Source organism: Octopus bimaculoides, chromosome 2 (assembly GCF_046866305.1).
Source record: "Octopus bimaculoides isolate indiv1 chromosome 2, ASM4686630v1, whole genome shotgun sequence".
Lineage (NCBI taxonomy): Eukaryota > Metazoa > Mollusca > Cephalopoda > Octopoda > Octopodidae > Octopus > Octopus bimaculoides.
In genome coordinates, this window is record NC_142929.1 from 133866488 (window position 1) to 133890905 (window position 24418).

The 24418-nt window shown below is 37.8% G+C and overlaps 1 protein-coding gene across 1 annotated transcript in view; it reads right to left on the reverse strand.

The window, feature by feature from the left end:
• LOC106867967 (potassium voltage-gated channel subfamily KQT member 1) overlaps positions 1-24418 on the reverse strand; it is a 251801-nt gene that overhangs the window by 98316 nt on the left and 129067 nt on the right. Inside the window, exon 3 of the mRNA XM_089347720.1 lies at positions 13592-13718. Coding sequence (XP_089203846.1) covers positions 13592-13718 — 127 coding nt within the window. The remainder of the gene's footprint in view (positions 1-13591; positions 13719-24418) is intronic.

The following is a 24418-nucleotide window of genomic DNA, read 5'->3' on the forward strand; positions in this document are numbered from 1 at the left end:
ATGTTCTAAGTTAAAATACTGCTGAGATCGACTTTACCTTTCATTCTTTCGAGGTCAATAAAAGAAGTACCATTTGAGCACTGGGGTCAATGAAATTAATTAAAGTTCTCAAAATTGCTGGCCTTGGACCAATATTTGAAACCAATATCTATTTCCTTTATTATAGAAACAAGTAAAGTTGATTTGTTTTGTATTTCCAAACTTCATCAAACAAACAGTAATGTCCATTTGACATTTATTACCCCAACCATTCATTTTTCTATCTACTATTCCTGAGAGAGTTCTTGAGGTAGAACCCTTGAGTACCTTGTCCACAGGATCCTATCAGAAGCAACTGTTATTACACTTTCCTGCAGGATTCTCAAGTGCTTCTTACTCTTGTAGCATCATAATTCACTTTGTTAACTTCAACTATATGAACAGCTAACTGAAGTGTCATCCACCACTTGTAGCCTAGTTTTTTTTTTATAGAGAAAGACTAACAGAGACAAGGGAAAGCCTAACTCTTGGCTTTCAACTTGTAGCTGAAAGCTAACAGTGTAAGAATCAAACCTCAAGCATGACATCAGCAACAGAGATGAGAAATCATCAAAGTATTTGCAATGACATGACCAGCAAGGCACACACATACATGCACTCACACACACACACACACACACACACACACACACACACACACACACACACACACACACACACACACACACACACTCAGCAATCAGAAGAAAAAAAACACGAACTCCTATGTGATATTTATTTCTTCCCTTTTCTGTATGTATGGCCAATCATACCTGACATTTTTATTCTGTCCAAAACGTTTGTAGCTCTCATGTAAAAGCTGTTCAGTCAAGCTGTTCCTGGTTTAGTCTTTGTTGGGGAAGGGCTCAAGTTTTCATAACTTAACACCAAACACACACATTTCAAGCTCACCAATTTTTGTTTCTGTCTGTGAACAAAACAAAATGGTCAATGAGATATAATTGCTTTTTGTTTTTGATTTTGTGGTTAATTCTTGGCCTGTACAGCTTCAAGTCATCCAGAAAGAAATGATGAAAGATGTTTTTGGAGTCACTTGTATAACTACTCTGTTCTGTGAACAAAAGGACAAGGTGTAATACTTGACATGCTGCCTACAGGACATATGTACGAATGAATGAACGTATGTATATAAGTGTGTGACATGTGTGCGTGTGCATGTGTGTGTGCATGTTCGTGTGTGTGTGTGTGTGTGTGTGTGTGTGTGTGTGAGGTATAGTGACTGTGAAGCAAAAATATTTTCCCTAACAGCTTTTAAGAAACACTGAAGTTGATAGAATTCTTGGTGACAGGTGCTTGTCTGTTGTTTATATGACATTTCATTTATATTCATTTTTCTCCCTAAAGCATCCAACCTGTTGTCAATTTAGTTTGAAATGTAAAGATAGAAGAATTGATACATCAAATCATTACAATGACTTACTATTTCATGCAGTCACTCAAAAACTGATGTCTTTTAATATCTGAGGTGAGCCTTTACACAACACTATGATTAAGTATTTGAAAACTTTGACAGAATACTAAAGTAAGCTGTTTCAAATTAACCTCTGTCAATTCTACACTTCCTGTGAGTTCCATCAACCATTGGTATATTAGAAAAGATAAGCATCTTTGTGTAGTGTATCTTGTAAATATCATCTTGCTGTGTATGACAATAAATGACATACTGGCTGATTCATTGGAACAGTGATGCTCAATTTTTTTTGTAGCATGGATTGGTTTCATACAAGATAATTTTTCCATGCATTGGGGAATCATGCACATAAGAAAACACAATAAAGTGTATAATATATGTGAAGGCATGTAGCTTAGAGTATTTGGCTTATGACTCCTCCCATGTGATGTCCTTGGTCAGTGTTGATGATGATGGACAAACTAATGCTATATCTAGGGAAGAGCTAACTGTTCAATCTTACAATAGTAGGGAAAAAAATAATAATGGCAACAGATTAATATTGACGAAGAATTGTTTTAAAATGATTAATAATTGAAATCATCATTTCATAGTTTTTATTAAAAAAAAAATTCAAATCCACAAATGGTGCTGACAGTGGCAGTCATAAAGGTGGTGGTGGTGGTAGGGGGATGTCATTGGAGGAGAAGGAAACATTAAAAAGAAAAGCAATAAATTGTAAAAAATTACACTTAAGTAAGAAAAGGGAGGATGTTGGATATAGTAAGTGGAGATATGTGAATACATGATTAATTAACAATGATAAACAAAGCCAATAGTCTTGTTATCTCCCACCCACCCCTGCATCCAGACACACCCTGCCATGTTTAATTTCTCGGTAATAAATCCTAGTTAATCTTCTTAAAAAGCAAAATCTTAAGTAATTACCATGATAGAGAGAGAGAGAGAGGGAGAGAGAGATTTGATGAAGTGTGATGGAACTGTGTTGCTGATTTAGTTTCTTTTAACCTTTGTTGTTGTTGTTGTTGTTGTTGTTGTTGTTGTTGTTGTTGTTGTTGTTGTTGTTGTTGTTGTTGTTGTTGTTGTTGTTGTTGGTGGTGGTGGTGGTGGTGGTGGTGGTGGTGGTGGTGGTGATGGTGGTGGTGGTGGTGGTGGTGGTGATGGTGGTGGTGGTTTTCTTTTATTTTCAAATTTGATTCAATTTGTTTTATAGAATATAAATTGTTTGTATTGAGTTTTCTGTCTCCTTATTAATGTTTCATTCATTCATTCTTTCTTTCTTTTTTCTTTCTTTCTTTTTCCCCTTCTTTCTTTCTTTCTTTATTTTCTATTAGCTACTATTTGTTACATTTATAAGAATTATCAGGACAGGATTTTGAGATTTTCAGACTATGAATTGCATCTTTGTGTGCTTCTATGTTTCTACACTTTATTTTTATGAGTCTATTATTTTATTATCATCATGTGATCTTGTCTGAAATACATACTCAAAAGTAAGCATCTTCCACTCTCTTCCTTTCAATTTCTTCCTCATATAAAACAAACAATATATATAATGAAGGGTTTTTGGTATAGTTTCTACCATTAGCAATACCTTGTGTATAAGACCAAGTCACTTAACTCTCAAGCCCAGTGGTTCTTAATCCTTTTTTACCTATGGACCCCTTTGATTACACTTTGCTCTACTGGGCCCTCATAGCCATTTGATGTTTAAAAATTCTTGTTATATTTTTATAATTAAATATTATTAGAAATTATATTTTAAAAAATTGTTAAAATATTTTATGTATTGTAGAAGAATAACTGATCTAAGGCGGCGAGCTGGCAGAAACGTTAGCACGCTGAGCGAAATGCTTAGTGGTATTTCGTCTGCTGTTACGTTCTGAGTTCAAATTCCGCCGAGGTCAACTTTGCCTTTCATCCTTTTGGGGTCGGTAAATTAAGTACCAGTTATGCACTGGGGTTAATGTAATAGACCTAACCCCTTTGTCTGTCCTTGTTTGTCCCCTCTATGTTTAGCCCCTTGTGGACAATAAAGAAATAATAACCGATCTATTACACAAGAATTTTAACAACAAAATCTCACATGGCCGCCCAGGGTCAAACGGACCTTGGGTAAGAACCACTGTGATAGCTTGTGTATCCATAATTATGTATTAAGGAATGGTATAGTTCACATCAAAACACCTTAAGAACTTTGTCAAAAGTAATATTTGTGACATCATCAGTAAAGCCTTGTTCTATTTCAAGTTGGAGAACCTACCTAAATTGTCTGCTTATGGTCTCCACGTGCTTTTCATTTCATGGATTGGAAACTTATTGTTCTATTTTAAGAGATGAGGAATTATGTACATTATTTACATTCAATGGATATTTTTCCTCATCTTGTTTGTTGTTAACACAATGTTTCGGCTGATATACCCTCCAGCCTTCTTCAGGTGTCTTGGGGAATTTTCGAACCTGGGTTCTCATTCCTAAGGTATTCTTCAATGTTGTTATTATTATTGTTATTGTTCAGGTCACTGCTTAGAATCGAACTCGGAATCTTGGGGTTATGGCCAGTCATAGAGTGACTACACGTTTCCTATCCACAAAGTGCTCAGCCTTATAGAAGACTCATCAGATTCCAATAGTCATGAACATATGTATGTTTGACAAGTCATCTATGAGGCTGACCCCTTTATGGATAGGAAACTTGTAGTCACACTATGACCAGACATATAATTATCTTCTTGTAAACACATTATTACTCTGAAATTTAGAGCATGCTTCATTTTCAGATATGCAATCCACTGAGGTGAGAGAGAGAGAGAGAGAGATATGCATATATATGTATATGCATATGTATACATATTCACATACACACATGTACATGCATATCTAAATTCTTCCATATTCTCTTTCACTGAACTTACAAATAGCTCACTAAAGAATTGTGACATCTATCAACATCTGCACTCAAGTGCACTTTTGATTATAGGATTAAAAGATATTAACAGGACAATCGATGAGGCAGGAAAGCAAATGTAATGGATGTCAAAGAATATGTATAAGCAGCCATGTCTCACTTGTCACTAATAATGATTTCAAACATTAGGAATAAGGCCAATTTTGAAATAAGAACACAACATGGTATTATATTTGTATTGATATGGGAAAATAAAAGGGTAAAAATAGGGAAAATGTAGTGTTCACAAACGCAAAAAGAACAGTAATTCCAAACTAAAACACTGATACCAGAATGAGGTGACTAGACATGAGTGTTTGGACATTGACAGTTTGGACATTCAGCCTGTTTTGGTGACACATGTTTTGACACTGAAGGTAAATGCACACACACACACACATACACAACACAGAAATATACACATACAAATAGAGAGAGTGAGAGAGTTTACACATACAGACATAATTGGATGCCCACACAAATAAACAGAGAGAGAGAGAGAGGCAGATAGACAGATAGATAGATAAATATATAGATAGATAGAGAGACAGAGATAGATAGATAGACAGAGAGAGATGGTGGTGGTGGTAGTTTTGATGTTGTTGTTGTTGGTGGTGGTGATAATGGTGATGATGATGATGATGATGATTATGAAGAGGAGGATGATTGAAAATCTAAGATGATTTTTATGAGGACCTTGATATCCAAACCAGAAGTGATAAATCTAAACACTACAGTGGATGAACACATTTCATCATTGATGACAACACTATCCATAAAGTGGAAGATGGCATTTTGGAGGATCACTGCATAACTATTTGGCAACTAGCCCAAGAAGTGAAGATAAGTGCAGGGTCCATGGAAAAAAATCATTCATGACTATTTGCACATGCGGAAATTCTCTGCACGATGGATTTCCCAGATGTTCACACCTTTTCAGAAGCAGAGGCGAGTCAATTGCCCCCAGGTTCTTTTGGCAATGTGTCAAGAAAATGAGGAGGAATTTTTCAGCAGACTTATCACACAGGATGAAACATGGGTCCATCACTATGATCCTGAGACTAAAGTCCAGTCAAAGCAATAAAAGCATGATAACTCACCACCTCCAAAGAAGGCTCATGGCCAACCCTCAGCAGGCAAGGTGATGCTCACAGTCTTTTGGGACCAGCACGGAGTAGTGATGATGGATTTTCTGGCAAAGGCACCACACTTAACTTCATATTATGCTTCACTGCTGCAGAAATTGTGAACGCCATCAAAGCAGAGAGGTGTGGCATGCTGACCAAAGGAGTCTGCCTCCTCCAAGACAATGCCCCAGCTCACAATGTGCATTTTGCCCAGATGAAAGCACACTCCTGCAGCTATGAAATCCTTCCTCATCCCCCCTTATTCTCCTGACCTCATACCATTTGACTTCCAGCTCTTTCCAGCCATGAAGTCTTTTTTGAAGGGAAGCATTTTTCAGATGATGATGAACTTATCTCCAAAGTAAAGTCTTGGCTACAGATGCATCCTAACAACTTCCACAGACAGGTATTCACAGTTGCATAAAGCAATGGGAGAAATGTATCACTATTGGTAGTGGCTATTTAGAGAAGGGTGGAGGCGCAATGGCCTAGTGGTTAGAGCAGTGGACTCGCAGTCGGAGGATCGCGGTCTTGATTCCCAGACCGGGTGTTGTGTGTGTTTATTGAGCGAAAATACCTAAAAGCTCCACGAGGTTCTGGCAGGTGACCCCTGTTGTACTCTTTCGCCCCAACTTTCTCTCACTCTTTCTTCCTGTTTCTTGAGTAATGCTGCGATGGACTGGCATCCCATCCAGCTGGTGGGGGGGAACACATACGCCATAGAAACCGGGAAACCGGGCCCATGAGCCTGGCTAGGCTTTAAAAGGGCGCATAAATAAAAAAAATTTAGAGAAGGACTAATAATTATGTCAAGTTTCGTTTATTCCGGTCCTTAGGAAATGGGTCAGGGGAAATCTTTAATGAACATCCTTTGTATGCGTATGTGTGTATGTGTGTGTTATGTATGTATGTACATACACACATACATGCACACATATATTTCAATATACTACAAAGGTACTTATGCATGAGAAAAATACCTATGGATTTTAAAACTCAATTTTTAACATAGCATTATGCTTCAGATATCATATAATTCAATACATTAACAATAGCACCTATGATAACACATAAAGTTTATAATTGGCTGAAATGATTGTAATGAGCAAACCATGCTAACAATGGTAGAAAGCAAATACTATCAGTGATATTTCAATATAATGCATTTCTTCTTCTCTACAACCATTCCTATAACAATCAGGAATGTTTACATCCACACAACTATTATCAACAGTAATTATCATCATATAACATAATTATCAACAATCAGTAATAGCTATTATATAACATAATTATAAATAATTAATAAGTCATTATAACTACAAAATATGAATAATAAATATGATTAAATAATATTAAAGAGAGTTGTAATTATGTGAGAGTCATTTTGTCAGGAATATTTTGAAATATAAATCTCTGTCATTGTTGCAGATGTGCATGTGTGTGTGTATGTGTGTGTGTGTGTATTTGAGTAGTAGTAGTAGTAGTAGTAGTAGTAGTAGTAATTGTGGTGGTGACTATAAAAAAAAAAGGCAGAAATAATATTGTGGTACTGTTTAAATACAAATAAAGATGATGTCTTTATATATGTCAAGGCATATATAAGAAGTTAACTTAGTAACAGTTCAATAAATTAGATACTGTAAATCCTCGAGTATAATCTGCACTTTTTTCCCAAAATTTAAAGGTCAAAATTTCTAGTGCGTACTATATACGAGGTTAAAAATAAAAAATATTTTCTAAGCAAAATTTTCTAAGTGATAAATATGTAAAGGCAATTTACTTAATATTTATTTTTCACAGACGTTATTACTGTTATTTCTTTATTTTCTGCAAACAAAGTGCACAAAAAAGCTAGACGTTTGCATTATGTTATATATACAATAATAATAAAGGATGTTACCATATATATATATGTTTACAAATCAAGGATGTTATATAGACCTCCTTAACTCAAGTTAGAGAAGGGGTGCGTATTATGCACAAGGTTTAGGTTTTGCAGAGGTACAGCCCCCTAAAAATCCCCTGCATATTATACTCAAGGGCGGACTATACTCGAGGATTTATGGTATAAAATAAATCTAAAGGTATAATTGAAAATAAGTTAGAAAAGGTCAGATATCTGTAAATTCACATATCTGTACTACTACCATTTATCACCTTCTCCTCTTCAGTGACCCTCTCCCATTTCCTTTCCTTCACTTTCTCTCCCCCAGACTGATATTCACTGCATCCATTGCCACGTCCATCTATACTCATCTGTCTTATTATTTTCACACTCTAGTGCACTTACCTATCCCCCCACCTTTTTTGTTCGGCTGCCCCTGTTTTCTTTCTCTCTCTCTCTCTCTCTCTCTCTCTCTCTCTCTCACCTTTTATCTTGACTTAACATCCCTCTTTCCAGATGAGCGAGCCATGTATTCACCTCTTCAGCAAGACACCTGCTCCTCTCCGCCCATCATACTTCCATATCTCTCAATCTTAAACCCCACTCAGTTGAGGGGTCTTGTCTTGTACGTACATGGTGACCTCAGCACTGCTGGTGCCATGAAGAAAGCCAGTAATGCATTAACAACATCCATCCCGGTGACATGTTAAAGGTACCTGGTACACTCTGTGGAGTGGTTGGCATTAGGAAGGACATCTAACCATAGAAACCAAGCCAGGACAGACTGGAGCCTAGTGCAGCTCTCTAGCTGGCCAGTATCAGCCAAACTATCTTACCCATACCAGCATGGAAAACAGACACTAAAAGTTGGTGATGATGATGATGATGATGATGACGATGATGATGATGATGATGATGATGATGATGACGATGATGATGATGACGACGATGACGACGACGACGATGACGACGACGACGACGACGACGACGACGATGATGATGACAATGACGATGATGATGACGATGACGATGATGATGATGATGATGATATAGGAATGCAGAAGTGGTCTTTTTCAGGTTAGAGTCATCATCATCATCATCATCATCGTTTAACGTCCGCTTTCCATGCTAGCATGGGTTGGACGATTTGACTGAGGACTGGTGAAACCGGATGGCAACACCAGGCTCCAGTCTGATTTGGCAGAGTTTCTACAGCTGGATGCCCTTCCTAACGCCAACCACTCAGAGAGTGTAGTGGGTGCTTTTACGTGTCACCCGCACGAAAACGGCCACGCTCGAAATGGTGTCTTTTATGTGCCACCCGCACAAGCCAGTCCAGGGGCACTGGCAACGATCTCGCTCGAAAATCCTACAGGAGCCAGTCAGGCGGTACTGGCAACGGCCACGCTCAAAATGGTGCATCTCATGTGCCACCCGCACAAGAACCAGTCCAGGGGCACTGGCAACGATCTTACTTGGCTTGCCGGGTCTTCTCACGCACAGCCCATTTCCAAAGGTCTCGGTCCGTAGTCATCGCCTCGGTGAGGCCCAATGTACGAAGGTCTTGCCTCACCACCTCAGCCCAGGTCTTCCTGGGCCTACCTCTTCCACGGGTTCCCTCAACTGTTAGGGTGTGGCACTTTTTCACGCAGCTATCCTCCTCCATTCTCACCACATGTCCATACCAGCGCAATCGTCTCTCTTGCACGCCACAACTGATGCTTCTAATGTTCAGCTTTTCTCTCAAGATACTTACACTCTGACGGGTATTCACATTGACATTACACATCCAACGGAGCATACTGGCTTCATTCCTTGCGAGCTTACGTATGTCCTCAGCAGTTACAGCCCATGTTTCACTGCCATGTAGCATGGTTGTTCGTACGCATGCGTCATACAGTCTGCCTTTTACTCTGAGTGAGAGTCCCTTTGTCGCCAGCAGGGGTAAGAGCTCTCTAAACTTTGCCCCGGCTATTCTTATTCTAGCAGCTACACTTTCAGCGCACCCACCCCCACTACTAACTTGGTCGCCCAGATAGCGGAAGCTATCGACTACCTCTAGTTTTTCACCCTGGAATGAGATAGAAGTTGTTTCCTGTTTGTTTGCAGTCTTTATTGCACCTGAACATCTGCCACAAACAAAAACTAACTTGCTAGTTAACCTGCCTTTGATGTTGCTGCACCTCTTATGTGTCCATAGCTTGCACCGGGTACATCTTATAGAGTTACTACCTACTCCTTTTCTACATACTGAGCAGGGCCATCTACCTGAAGGGGTTTGTGTTTTATCTACCTTCCTACTTATTAGGATTTTGGTTTTAGCTAGGTTGACTCTAAGGCCCTTCAATTCTAGACCTTGCTTCCACACCTGAAACTTCTCCTCTAGTTCTGATAGTGACTCCGCAATTAGGGCAAGGTCATCAGCATAGAGGAGCTCCCAGGGGCAACCTGTCTTGAACTCCTCTGTGATTGCCTGGAGGACTATGGTAAATAATAGGGGGCTGAGGACGGAACCTTGGTGGACCCCTACCTCTACCCGGAATTCATTGCTGTACTCATTTCCAACCCTCACCTTACTGGCCGCATCTCTGTACATGGCTCGCACAGCTCTCACTAGCCATTCTTCTATCCCAAGTTTCCTCATTGACCACCAGATAAGGGATCGGGGGACCCTGTCAAAGGCTTTCTCCATGTCAACGAAAGCCAGGTACAGAGGTTTATCCTTGGCTAGGTATTTCTCTTGCAACTGTCTCACTAGAAATAAGGCATCAGTAGTGCTTTTACCTGGCACGAACCCAAACTGCATCTCATCTAAATTGATTCGCTCCCTAATTAGTTGGGCTATGACCCTCTCTGTAACTTTCATAACCTGATCTAACAGCTTGATGCCTCTGTAATTATTTGTATCTAAAGCGTCCCCTTTACCTTTGTAGCAGTTGACTATGATGCTGCTACACCAGTCATAGGGTATGACTCCTTCGTGTATCACCTGGTTCGTAATACGGGTGACTAGGCTATAGCCAACACTGCCAGATATTTTGAGCATCTCTGCAGTGATTCCTGATGGGCCGGGGGCTTTCCCGGTCTTCATACTCTTAATTGCTTTATCTACCCTGGTACTATCAACTCGGATAGCTGGTCCCTCTATTGGGTCGACATAAGGCAGGCTCTCTTTCTCCCATTCATTCTCTTTATTAAGCAATCTATCGTAGTGGCATCTCCAGACCTCTTTCTTTGCATCCTCATTTAATGCAAGCGTACCATCATCCATGCGAACACATTTCTCTCCTACAACATCACTATTCTCTCTCCTACACTGTCTTGCAACCCGAAATACCTCGAGTCTTTGGTCCTCACGGCGCAGAACATTGGCAAATCTTTCCTTATCTGCTTCCCCTCTGGCTAAATAAACCTGTCGCCTAGCCTCCCTTCTGGCACATTGGTACAATTCCCTGCTACCACCGTTCTTCCAGTCCTTCCAAGCTTGTTTCTTTTGTCTAATAGCCCTGTCTACCTCCTTGTTCCACCACCACGTTACTCTGGGTTGGGAGCTCGAATATATATATATATATATATATATATATATATATATATATATATATATATATATATATATATATATATATATGTATGCAACAGCAGCAACAACACCATCCAAGATGTCAGAAAAATCCGCCATGAGCCTCTTCTAAGCTACTCTATCAAATTAGCCATATACACATTTACCTGAGTTATATTATCAAAGAAATATCTAGTGTATATGTTTAAAAAGTCGCTCAATATTTCTTTGTGTCACAGACAATCTTAAAAATAATACTAATTAGGTCTAGTTTCAATAAGACAAAACAGATGGTAGTTGACTTTGAATCTCTCTTGAGATGCAATAATAGTGTATCATAGATACTAGAAAAATATGAATTAAACATTTTGCTTAGTAACTCAATGAAACATCTGCATTTCTTATGATTTCAAGTAGATTTGTCCTTTGCCTTATCTATTGAACAGCGAATATTTTAGCTGTGTCTGTGTATGTGTGTGTGTGTATGTGCTTGTATATATACGTTTATGAATGTAGAGTGTCTCTGTCTCCATGTAAGATAATAATGTGTGTGAAAGATAGAGAGAGAGGGAGAGGGAGAGAGACGGGGGAGAAAGAGTGTGTTTGTATGGTTTCTAAGAAACAAATCTGTTATATTCATATAATTGTTTCTTGTTAGAAAACAATTGAATATCTCCACACGCTCTGAATTTAAAGAGTATTAACATGTTTAATCCTTTTGTTACCATATTTAATTTTAGTTTCTTTCAATTAATTTTAAATATAACAAAGAATTTAGTAAAATAACTTAGTTATCTCGTTTTTGGATTTGATTTGCAAGATTCTTTATGTGAGTTTGTGTGTTGAATCATATTCTGTTGTGTCTGGGGAGAGTCATTCTCTTTTGGTACCTTATAGGTGTGTAATATGCAAGAAAGAAAACTGCATTGGTGTGGACATGCGATGCACATGGAGAAAGACAGCTGTATAAAGAAGTGCTGCTCATTTAATGTGGATGGCAGTTGCAAAAAAGGGAGACCCAGAAGGACATGGGACAAAGTGGTGAAGGCTAATCTCTAGATTTTGAGCCTAATGGAGGTAACAAAGGACCAGGATGGCTGGCAATATGTGATTCTTAAGAAGACATACCTACCTTGAAGAAACTGAGTGTGTTAAATTATAAGGCACCAAAAGAGAATGACTCTCCCCAGACACAACAGAACATAGTTATCATTAATGTAGTGTTAGGAACATAAATTGCGACTAAGATTTGGTGGAAGATTTTAATTCAAAACTTATGAAATAAAGACATTTGTACAACAGAGCCAGAGGTGGTTTCAGCTGGGTTGGTAATGAAAGGGCTAAGGTGTAGATTATTCAAAAGCTCTGAGGCTAAGTGGCTTGTTTCTCAACTATGTGATCATAAGCTCAGTCTCATGCCACAGCACCTCGGGTGAGTGTCTTTCACTATAGCCCCTGGTTGACCAAAGCCTTGTGAGTGGATTTGATGGTTAGAAATTGAAAGAAGCCTATTTGCTATATCTGTGTGTATGTGTGTGTGTATGTGTGTGTGTGTGTGTGTGTGTGTGTGCACGTGCTCGTGTTCTTAGTGATCAACTCTGAAAAGATGAAAGGCAAAGTCGACCTAGGTGGAATTTGAACTCAGAATGTAAAGACAGACAAAATGCTGCTAAGCATTTCGCCCAGCATGCTAACAATTCTGCCAGCTCACCACCTTAAACAATTATGAATATTGATAGCATCTCTAATTTGGTTGCTAGCTGTTGAATATTGTGTATGGTTTTCAAAACATACTTTAGTTGCAGAGAAGATATGAACTCTCCAAGTTGTAATGATAGTAACTAGTCCAGGAAAGCAATCTCTTGGAATAAAAACAGTGTAGAGGGGCATTTAATCTTACTAGACAACCTCTCAAGTGCTAGTGGTGTAAAATCTATCAATTTCATGCTACAAATTGCTACAGTTGTAAAAAAACAAAAAAACAAATAAGAGAAAACCTTACCCCAAAGCACAACATACACAAAAATCAATGAAAACTGCCAACTGCATTAATAGGAATGACCGTGATGCAGTACATAGTTGGGAGGTAGCTAATTGTGATTTTCCAGTTTGTTGGTAAAGACTTTGATACAAAACATCGTAATCCTTATCAGTATTTTAATGTCCATTTTGCTATGCAACAATGAATTGGACAGGTCTAATGTATAGCACATCATTAATTGTCGTGGTCTTTTGTTATCTTCTTGGCAAGGTTCAACATCTTAGAATCTTATCTAAGCAAGTCTTTTCATGACATGTCCAGTTTTACACGTTCACAGATACACTTTATGGACCGCACACCTTGTCCTTGTGCATTCATTGTTCATTTATGTACTATTTCCATAAAGCCATACCAGTAGAGACATGTCTCCTGTTGATGCTTCTAATGTCCAGAAATTAAATGCAATGTTACCTCTAATCTCTCAGTCTCTCTCTCTCCCCTCTTTCTTTCTCTCCATCTCCCTCTCTATCTCTCTCTCATACATGCATTTTATACTTAGAAATAATAACAACATCAACAGCAACAATAGCAATGACAAAATGGATTGACAATTCAGAAGAGAATTTGATTAAGCCTTACCTATAATGGAGATTGGTTTGCGAGCAAAACGTATGCGTCCTCTGAGACCCATGTATTTACTACGACATCCAGCAGACCACAAACGCACTATATATTCTATCCCAAAGAATAAAACCAACACAATTTCCTGCAAAAAAAAAAGAAAATTTAATTTTTAATTTAATTTGAGATTAAGCATTCTCTGAAAAATATAAACTTTCTCTTACAGAATAGCTGGTCTCCACTCACAATAGTTGGGTGAGTTGTGGTTAAAGTAAGATATGTGTTCTGATTTGAAATTTAGAGGTAAACAAGTTCATAATGTTTTGCTATTTAAGGGTCAATACATTATCTTTTAAATTTAGCCATTTACATGAATTAATAATTATTATAGGAATACCATTATACTGGAGATTTCTGAAGCAGAATAATCTATAAAATATATCTTTGCAATATCAGGCAAGATGTAAGATCAGCTCGTTCATTTTAAAAGATATTATCAGAAAATTGTCAGAAGACAATGAGAAAGCAAGCCATTACATCTGGTTGAAGAGAAAAGGCAAGTGGTGCAGCAGGAATGAGCATTGAGGCAGATAACAACATCTGGCTCAGAATTACAACTGTTGAATCAACAAAGCTCTTATTGTTGTGCAGAAGTTTTTTCGCTGATATAGATGGATGACCCATGCAGCTTTGGTGTCATGGTGGAAGGGGGCCAAAACACTTACAGAGCTGCTTCACCATCTGATGAGATACTGACTCCTGCATTTGGAGACTGAGAACTGCAGCACCCTTAGCACACAAATGTTTGCTTCAAAACATTTGAATCTAAACCTAATCAGACTGTCTTCCTGATTTCCCAGGAATTTTAGACTTGGCACTCAACTGAATTTATATTGGGAATTGAGAAATCCTTTATTAAATTTTAGTCGGACTATAAACTGATCAGCTAATCAGATTAAAGATAGGTTGCCAGCACAGAATTATGCTGTTTACAAATGTCTGCACACAATAGTACTAATTTAGGTGTTGTTTGAGTATTTTTACCAATCTTCCCTCTGCAAAACAACACACAAACATTTCCAGAGAGAAAAGAAAGACAAAGATAAAGGTTGTTTCAATTAATGAAGTACAGCAAATTTTAGAAGATCCTAATAAAGATCAACAGGAATTTCATAATTTCTATGTGGATGATGATTTGAAATCAGTTGAAGATAGAAGATTTCAAGTGGAATGTTAATAATGATATCTTAAATGAGAAGTGTAGTTCTTGGTTACCTGATGGTAGTGATGTAATACTGGTATTAAGTTCACAAATTGTCAGCTCCAGATAACACCCTTAATTTTAATATGTTTCTGTTCAGTAGTTTTAAATCAATCTTATTTAATTTAATCTATGTGAAGTTTTACGTGCTCACTGTGTGGAACTCAAGTATTCAGACATTAGTTAGTCTCTTTGTTCAGAGCTGACGGGAAAATTTAAACAAACACTGAGGTTTTTCTTTTCTCTTATACTCTTATTGGTTTTAGCAAGAGGATGTGGCCATGCTGGGGCTCTGTCATTAGTGGAATTGCTTGTTTCTTTCAAACTCATTTTCTAGCTGTCTCTATAGATTTGGTCCTGATGAAGTAGTGAGTTGGACAAAACTACCCTTCTTTGCATTTCTTGCTGTGATGTAGGTTCATCTGGTATATCAAATAAAAATTTGTCTAAATGTTCTTTGAATACATTCACATCTATGCCTTGTAGCTCTCTGAGGTTGTTTTGGCCAGGTATTGAAAAGTTGAGGGCCCTTGAACCTTAAGTGTGTGTGTTATATATATATATATATATATATATATATATATATATACAAAGCTGGCCAAAAGTCACCTGACAGTAAATGAAAACCATTTAATTCACAGATTTATCAGTGTTTAACAACTGAATGAATTTAATAAAAGCATCTGAATATGAAACATCATGAAAAATGTTCAAACTGAAATCCTTCTTGAGTGACACATTTTTCCATTCAAGTCAATACAGATAGTGTTTATGGAATTTTGATTTACTGTTGAGTGACTTTTGGCCAGCAGGGATTAGTGAATATTGCCAATCTCAGTACTTGTCTAGTACTTTACTTTATTGACCTCAGAGGGATGAAAGGCAAAGTTGACCAGGTAGGATTTGAACTCAGAATGTAAAGAGTCAGAAGAATGCTGCAAGGTATTTTGTTTGATATTCTAATCATTCTGCCAATTCACCACTTTTGACAAATACATATTTACATTAATGGATATAATATCCTAATATATTTTCCTTTATAAAAAATGTTTTGCACATCTAACTTAGATATTAGAACAATGGGGAGGGAAGAAGTTGATTAAATTGACTCATGTTCATTAGACTGGTTTTAATTAAGAAATTCTTGAAGGATAGACGATGAAGTCAACCTCAGTAGGATTCAAAAACAAAAAGTAAAGTGATGCACCCGAAAATCAAAAGTCACAATGGTGTTCTACCAAATCTCTGCTGATTCTGCCATCTGCTACGCTTTTGTATAGGGAATAACGAATTTATATGTGCAAGCATTGTGTTATTTTCTACTGAAATATATACATCTAACTTCATTCCTTCAGTGTACCAAGTTAAAAGAGAGTCAGCAACCTATTACAGCTGTTAATCATTTTGTCAGGAGTTAAATCTCACTATTGATACTATGGAAACCAGAGCTGAATAACAGTTTTATGAGTTATTTATCTTAATCTAGCGATAAGATGGTCAGAGTCTTTATAATTATATTTCCTGCCAGCTGTACTTTACTAACTACTATGACAGAATCTGTTTCTTCAACAGGTCTGTTGTGATTCTGCTAATTCCAGCCAACTTCACTGAAAGCATGGAGGAACACTTGAAAGATAAATTACCGTTTAGGCATTTGATAGGCTCTGAAATATGTCTTAACAAGTTCCAATTATTCATCCTTTGTGGACACATTGTCGTCATCATCCTTACCATCATCACCATCACCATCATCATTATCATCTTCATCATCATCATTATCTCTATTATTACTTGATATGGTAACATGTAACTTCATCTGGTTATGCAGAGCCTTTTGCTTACACAAAAATCATGCAAAATATCAAGACATGTCAAAATGCTGGATATACCTTCATGGTGGACTGCAAGCAGTGTATATATATATATATATATATATATATATATATATCAAAAAATAAGCAACACGGATTTCAAAGGTGATTGCAGTACGCACGTTTCATGCTACTTCAATTTATTTAAGTAATGCGAGCATTACCTTAAATGCAATATGAAGAGCAATCTTCAGCTGCACGAAAATGCAGAAAAATTACTGTAGAAAAGACATATTATAAATGTGGCAACATTTCAAATCCAAGTGGGAGAGAGAATACATAAAAATACATAAAAATCCAAATGTGAGGAAGAATACATAAGTCCATCTTGACATAGAGTCTATCAGGCTAGTAATTGATTCTAGACAAAAGTTTTAACTGTCTCAGATTTTATTGTTTCTTATCTAGTGGTGATAGCAAAGGGACAATTACTTCTAAAGAGAGGGAAGGTGTAAGCAGTATGCATGGACAAGGCTATAAAATGTATTAGAATCTAAAGGTTTCACTGGTCATAGTAGTATCAGGTCATTTTACTACTATCAAAGTGTTGAGGAATTAATGTTGAGGAATTACAGCCCTAGGTATATGGGTCAAATAGGTTTTTCACTTTTAGTCTGAATAGAGTAACAGTACAGTGGTACAGATAACAACAATACTCTAACCAATGTTTTCACAATAAGAGGTATGTTAATAAAATAAATAAAATGAGATGTAATTATTTTCCACAAAAATCATGAAATAATGTCAGTATTGAATTCAGGGGCTCTGGAGAGGGTGTAAAATTTAAGGATATTAAGTATATAGTGATCATGAAAACTATTTTGAATTATCTTAAAAAATTTTTTTAGCTGAAGATAAGATAATGATACTATTTAGGAGACACATAGGTAAGCTTTATTTATATAATGTGAATAAAAAATAAAAATTATTATCGGATTTATATTAGTTTATAATAATGTGTTTACTATTATTATTATTATAAACTAATATAAATCCGATAATAATTTTTATTTTTTATTCACATTATATAAATAAAGCTTACCCATGTGTCATCATCTTCCTCATTTAACGTCTACTTCTCCATTCTTGCTTCATAAACATTTTCCTTTTTAATCAGAATATGGTACTGGTTTCATTCATTTTTTAAAGTTAATTTAACCAATACTATAAGAGAAAGGCAAATATTCTTTTCTTTTCTACTGTAGGCACAAGGCCTGAAATTTTTGGGGAGGAGGCCAGTCAATTAGAACAACTCCAGTATGCAACTGCTACTTAATTTATCGACCCTGAAAGGATGAAAGGCAAAGTCGACCTCGGCAGAATTTGAACTCAGAAGGTAAAGACAGACGAAATACTGCTAGGCATTTCGCCCAGTGTGGTAACGATTCTGCCAGCTCACCACCTTAAACTATTATGAATATTGATGATGATGATATACCTTCTTCACCCAATGTTTCTACTCCATAAATTCCCATCAGAATCAACTGTGACTATAGATTATTATCCAATCATTTTGTTCTTAGTCAAATCCTGAGTCTTTTGCTGGTTGGCTTGGCTTGAAAAAACATCCATCAAGCAATTCTTTGCAATGATACACCAGTCACATGATGATGATAAATGATGATGAAAAACATTGTATTGGAGCAATTTTAATAGCCAAAAAGTAAAAAAATATAATTCTTGTAAAAACCATGCTTTTTCGGTGAGGTGCAGATATTTTTATAATTTCCTTCTTTGTTTTGTTTTTTTCACTTCCTCCCTTACTTCTATTTTCATAAGTGTAGTTTTAATTAAATTCCAGGTTGTAAGCCATTTCCTTTCAGACCAACTTCACTTAATGTTACCAATAACCATGTTAAGGAATGCATGCATGGCACAGCAATGTTCGCTGTCTTTTATTAAATTTGGACCCAAGAGATTTCTATTGAGAGAAATGAAATGGTTATTATTGTTATTATTTAATAACAGAGTAATGTAAACCTGATAACAGGAGAAATGGTTGTAGCAGGGGTGGCAGTGGGGGTGGTAGGGGTGATGGTGGTGGTTGCGATGCCTATATATATGAATACATACATATTCTTTTATTCTTTTATTTGTTTCAGCCATTTGATTGTGGCCATGCTGGAGCACTGCCTTTAGTCGAGCAAATCAACCCCAGGACTTATTCTTTGTAAGCCTAGTACTTATTCTATCAGTCCTTTTTGACGAACTGCTAAGTTAAAGGGATGTAAACACACCAGCATTGGTTGTCAAGCAGTGTTGGGAGTGGGGGTCAAACACAGACACACAAACACACCAACACACACACACACACACACACACACACACACACACACATACACACACACACATGTATAAACATATAAACATATATTTGACGGACTTCTATCAGTTTTTGTCTACCAAATCCACTCACAAGACTTTGGTCGGCCCGAGGCTATAGTAGAAGACACTTGCCCAAGGTGCTACACAGTGAGACTGAACCTGGAACCATGTGGTTCGCAAGCAAGCTACTTACCACACAGCCACTCATATAAATAAATATATATATATGTATATATATACATCCATACAGACATACATACATGCAGACATATATATCATATATATATATAGTTATCGCCAAGCCAACATCGCAGTCCCAAAATTAGGACGAAAGCTGCCGTGAATTAGCTCCAAGAAGCCATCGCCTCTAGCTAGCTATGTGACACACGAAACCTGTGTCCTTTATAACCTTCGAACAGGGGAGGTCAGCAGTGTCCCCCTGCTGGTTTGGCATCTGCAGACTAGTTTTAGGGTGTTGCCCCTTGTCAATGCAGAGCAGCCAAGCCCTAGCCAGGCGGCGCTGCTGACTATCTGTTCGAAAGTTATTTATCTAATTTCAGTGGAATCTATCCACTGGTTTTCAGAAATAGAGTTATTAATATTTCTAAGTCTCTCTAAAGGAGACTACGACAGCGGTACTGGAAATTAATAGTTATCGCCAAGCCAACATGGCAGTCCCAAAATTAGGACGAAAGCTGCCGTGAATTAGCTCCAAGAAGCCATCGCCTCTAGCTAGCTATGTGACACACGAAACCTGTGTCCTCCCCTGTTCGAAGGTTATAAAGGACACAGGTTTCGTGTGTCACATAGCTAGCTAGAGGCGATGGCTTCTTGGAGCTAATTCACGGCAGCATTCGTCCTAATTTTGGGACTGCCATGTTGGCTTGGCGATAACTATTAATTTCCAGTACCGCTGTCGTAGTCTCCTTTAGAGAGACTTAGAAATATTAATAACTATTTCTGAAAACCAGTGGATAGATTCCACTGAAATTAGATAAATAACTTTCGAACAGATAGTCAGCAGCGCCGCCTGGCTAGGGCTTGGCTGCTCTGCATTGACAAGGGGCAACACCCTGAAACTAGTCTGCAGATGCCAAACCAGCAGGGGGACACTGCTGACCTCCCCTGTTCGAAGGTTATAAAGGACACAGGTTTCGTGTGTCACATAGCTAGCTAGAGGCGATGGCTTCTTGGAGCTAATTCACGGCAGCTTTCGTCCTAATTTTGGGACTGCCATGTTGGCTTGGCGATAACTATTAATTTCCAGTACCGCTGTCGTAGTCTCCTTTAGAGAGACTTAGAAATATTAATAACTCTATTATATATATATATATATATATATACTTGATAATATGCATTTGCAAAGATAGATACATATATGAGTGATTGTGTGTGTGTGTAAGTGTGTGTGTATGTATGTGTGTGTATGTGTGCATGTGTGTGTGCGTTGTGTGTGTTGTGTTTGCGTGAGTGAGTGTGCTTGTAAATATGGCAACTGAGAATGACTTCTTTAGCATTGCCAAATATTGGTGCCACTAAACATGCATATATGTGTTTATTGGCAAAAACAAGAGCAATAGGAATCAAGATAAGTGCTTCAAGAGGCTGGAATTTTATGGATGGCACTTAAACTATTAAGTGTGATAAGTGCTATTTACAAACCTCTCAGTTCTTGAGTCACTTATATAGCTTTGCAGCTATAAAGTACACATATTTATATCATCATCATCATTTAACGTCCGTTTTCCATGCTGGCATGGGTTGGAAGGTTTGACTGAGGTCTGGAGTGCTAGCAGCTGCACCAGGCTCCAATCTGATCTGGTAAGGTTTCTGCAGCTGGATGCTCTTCCTAATGCTAACCACTCTGAGAGTGTAGTGGGTGCTTTTTACATGCCACCGACACAAGAGCCAATCAGGCGGGCCTGGCATCGGTCACGTTCGGATAGTGCTTTTTATGTGCCACAAGCATGGGGGCTAGTCAGGGGATACTGGCGTTGACCATGTTTGGATGGTGCTTTTTATGTGCCACTGGCACGAGAGCCAATCAGGGGATACTGGCATTGGCCACATTTGGACAGTGCTTTTTATATGCCACCAGCACGGGAGCCAGTCAAGGGGTACTGGCTACAGCTACGATATTGGTTTTACTTGACTCAACAGGTCTTCTCAAGCATATCATATTGCACGATGCATCAAGGGTACTCTTAAATGGGCTGGACAAGCATGGCTGTGATCTCACTTTAGTTGCTGGGTCATCTCAATCACAGCATATCTCCAAAGGTCTCATTCTCCAGTCATTGCCTCTGTGAGGCCCAATGTTCGAAAGTCATGCTTCATCACCTCATCCCATGTCTTCCTGAGTCTACCTCTTCCACAGGTTCTTTCTACAGTTAGGGAGTGGCACTTCCTCATGTAGCGCCCCTCATTCATACATAACACATGACCATACCAGCGCAGTTGTCTCTCTTGCACACCACATTTGATGCTTCTTATGCCCAACTTTTCTTTCAGGGCGCTTACACTCTGTTGTGTATGCACACTGACGTTACACATCCAGCAGATCATACTAGCTTCATTTCTTTCAAGCCTACACATGTCCTCAACAGTCATGGCCCATGATTGACTACTGTGTAGCATGGCAGTTCACACACATGCATCATACAGTCTGGTATTTATATAAACTTAAAGCTTATAGTCTAAATAATAGGGCATTTAAGCCCTCCACAGAAAAAAAGTAGGCTTTCCCACACAGAAAGGAAAGCCTACCCTGTTGATGTTGTTGAAATTCCAATGAAGGAGACTTGGATCTGGGTTAGAAACCAGCTCTTTCTCTATTGGCAAGAAATCTTGAAATGAAACTGAATAATGACATACATATATGTGCATACACACATACATGCATAAAGGATTACATATTTATATGTGTGTATATATTTGGTTGTATATGCATAACTTATAAAGTTTATAAATGCAAATGATTCCCAAGATTAAAGAGATTGTAATTAATCAGTGCTTATATCTGGTTTCTTAGTGTTAATGGCTGAGATTTATATTCTCCATATGAATAGGACATTGGTCAATCACAGGTAACAATCTCAGATTATTTCAGGTAACCTTCTAAACACTATTTTGCTGAGAAGCACACTAAATCATCTCAGAATTGAACTATTGGCATATGTGCTGGTAATTTGATATGTTATCGACTGAGTCAGCCAGCCACTACACATACAGTATTATCATTGTCATCATCATCCCTATTTTTTTTTTGTTCCTAACATTCATGTTATCAAGGTGTTGCACCGGTGAATTGGCGAATCCTGTGTGTTATGAGCACATATTGTCTAAAGGGAGATAATGTTCTTTGTTGTTGAAAAACAACAGTGTTCAGATATTTATGTCCAAATGTTGTTGTTGCTGTTTGTTCCTTCCCAAGCCATGCCTGGCTCATGAGGGCTGGTTTCCTGGTTTCACTGGCATATAGGTTCCCCACCCAAACAGGATGCTGGTCTGTCACAGTCAGGTGAGCTGCTAGATGCAGGAGGAAAGAGTGAGAGAAAATTATGGCAAAAGAGTCAGCAGAAGTTCGCCATTACTTTCTGCCGGAGCCATGTGGAGCCTAGGTGTTTCGCTCATCAACACACACATCACCCAGTCTGAGATTCAAACCAGTGATCCTTCAACCACAAGTCCGCTGCTCTAACCACTAAGCCATGTGCTTCTACTCTGCCAGAACATGCTGGTTTCAAATTCTGGCACAAGGCCAGTAATTTTTGTGGGGTGAGGAGGAAAGATATGTCAATTACATCAATCCCAGTGTTCAACCAGTATGTATTTCATTGACCCCAAAAGGATGAAAAGTAAAGTCAACCATGGTAAAATTTGAACTCTGAATGTAAAGACAAACAAAATGCTATTTAGCATTTTGTCTAGCATGCGAATAATTCTGCCAGAACATATTAAGAATGAAGAGATACATTAACGTTTGGATTCTTGTTGTCCTGTGTGCACTCAATGAATGATTAAATAACATCATTATGTATTATTGTTATTGTTATTTGAAGTTCAAAAAGCCGCCTTCCTCAATATTAGCTCGCACTCAGTTGAAGGGACATGTCTGCTATTGATGTCACATAAAAAGAAAAGCACCCAGTACACTCTGTAAAGTGTTTGGTGTTAGGGAGGACATCCAACTGTAGAAACCATGCTAAAGCAGACAGTGGAGCTTGGTGTAGTAGTCCCCCGCCTTGCCTGCTCCTGTCAAACAGTCTAACTTATGCTAGCTTGGAAAATAGACAGAAAATGATGATGATGATGATGGTTATAAAAATGGGTTTGATAATGATATTTTATTAGTGTTTGAACTGTAAACTTAAATTATTGAATAAGTCAGAATGTGGTGCAGTGGTAAAGTTATTATCAAGAAGTTGCCAGGGGTAACTGGAACACAAAATGTTAGGAAACCCTGATATAGCATGCATATTTATACATGTTGCATGTGTGTGTGTGGTAGTGATGGTGGTGGTGGTGGGGTTAACTTTGTCCATATGATACAAAATGTGATGCTACTCCTCCTCCTGCTCTGAAATACAATGATTCATTTGAGTACTAGCAGAGATTTTGGTTTCAAACTGTGAATATTGAAATATTCTGCCAACTCAAGTGCATTTATCTCCAAGCTGTGAACAAAATAGGATCTGAGCTCAGCAGAGCAAATTAATGAAATATTTATTTATTCATTTTCATACTTCATTTTCATTTGGTAAATTGCTGAGTCATTAGAGCATCAAACAAAATTTCTTATAGTATTTGTCCTGTTTTCTTTTCATTCTGAATTCAAATCCCATCATGGCATACCTCGGTGATAGACTTAATATGTCTCCCAATTTTAACATTGCCATCTGATTCTTGGGTATCTTTAGGGGAATACACTTTGTTGTAAGCATTCAAGTCAGGTCTCTGGTTTGAGGATGCTTTCTAACTCACACCACAACTTTTTCTCAGAATTTTTAAAGGGTCATGGGCACTCCCTGTTCCTATTGGATAAGAAACAGAAAAGAAAAAATACTCTGGAAACATTTACTTAACTGTTTTAAGCATGTAACTAAGTAGACAAAGTCAGCAATAGAAGAGATCATAGGAAAATTAGATTAGTATAATTCCAATATGAAGTGAAGAATCTAACATTTTCAGGCTGACCTCTTCATCAGTGAATGAGGAAATGGAAGAAAGTGATTGTTGACAGGTAAAGGAAGGAAGGATTGATGTAGATGTGAATCAAAGATGTACCACTAGCTGGCAACAAACAGTAGGAAAGGGAAACAGATACCTCTCGAGGTAAAAATAAGTTAGATGCTTATGTTTATGGGCACAATTGCAATATAATATTAG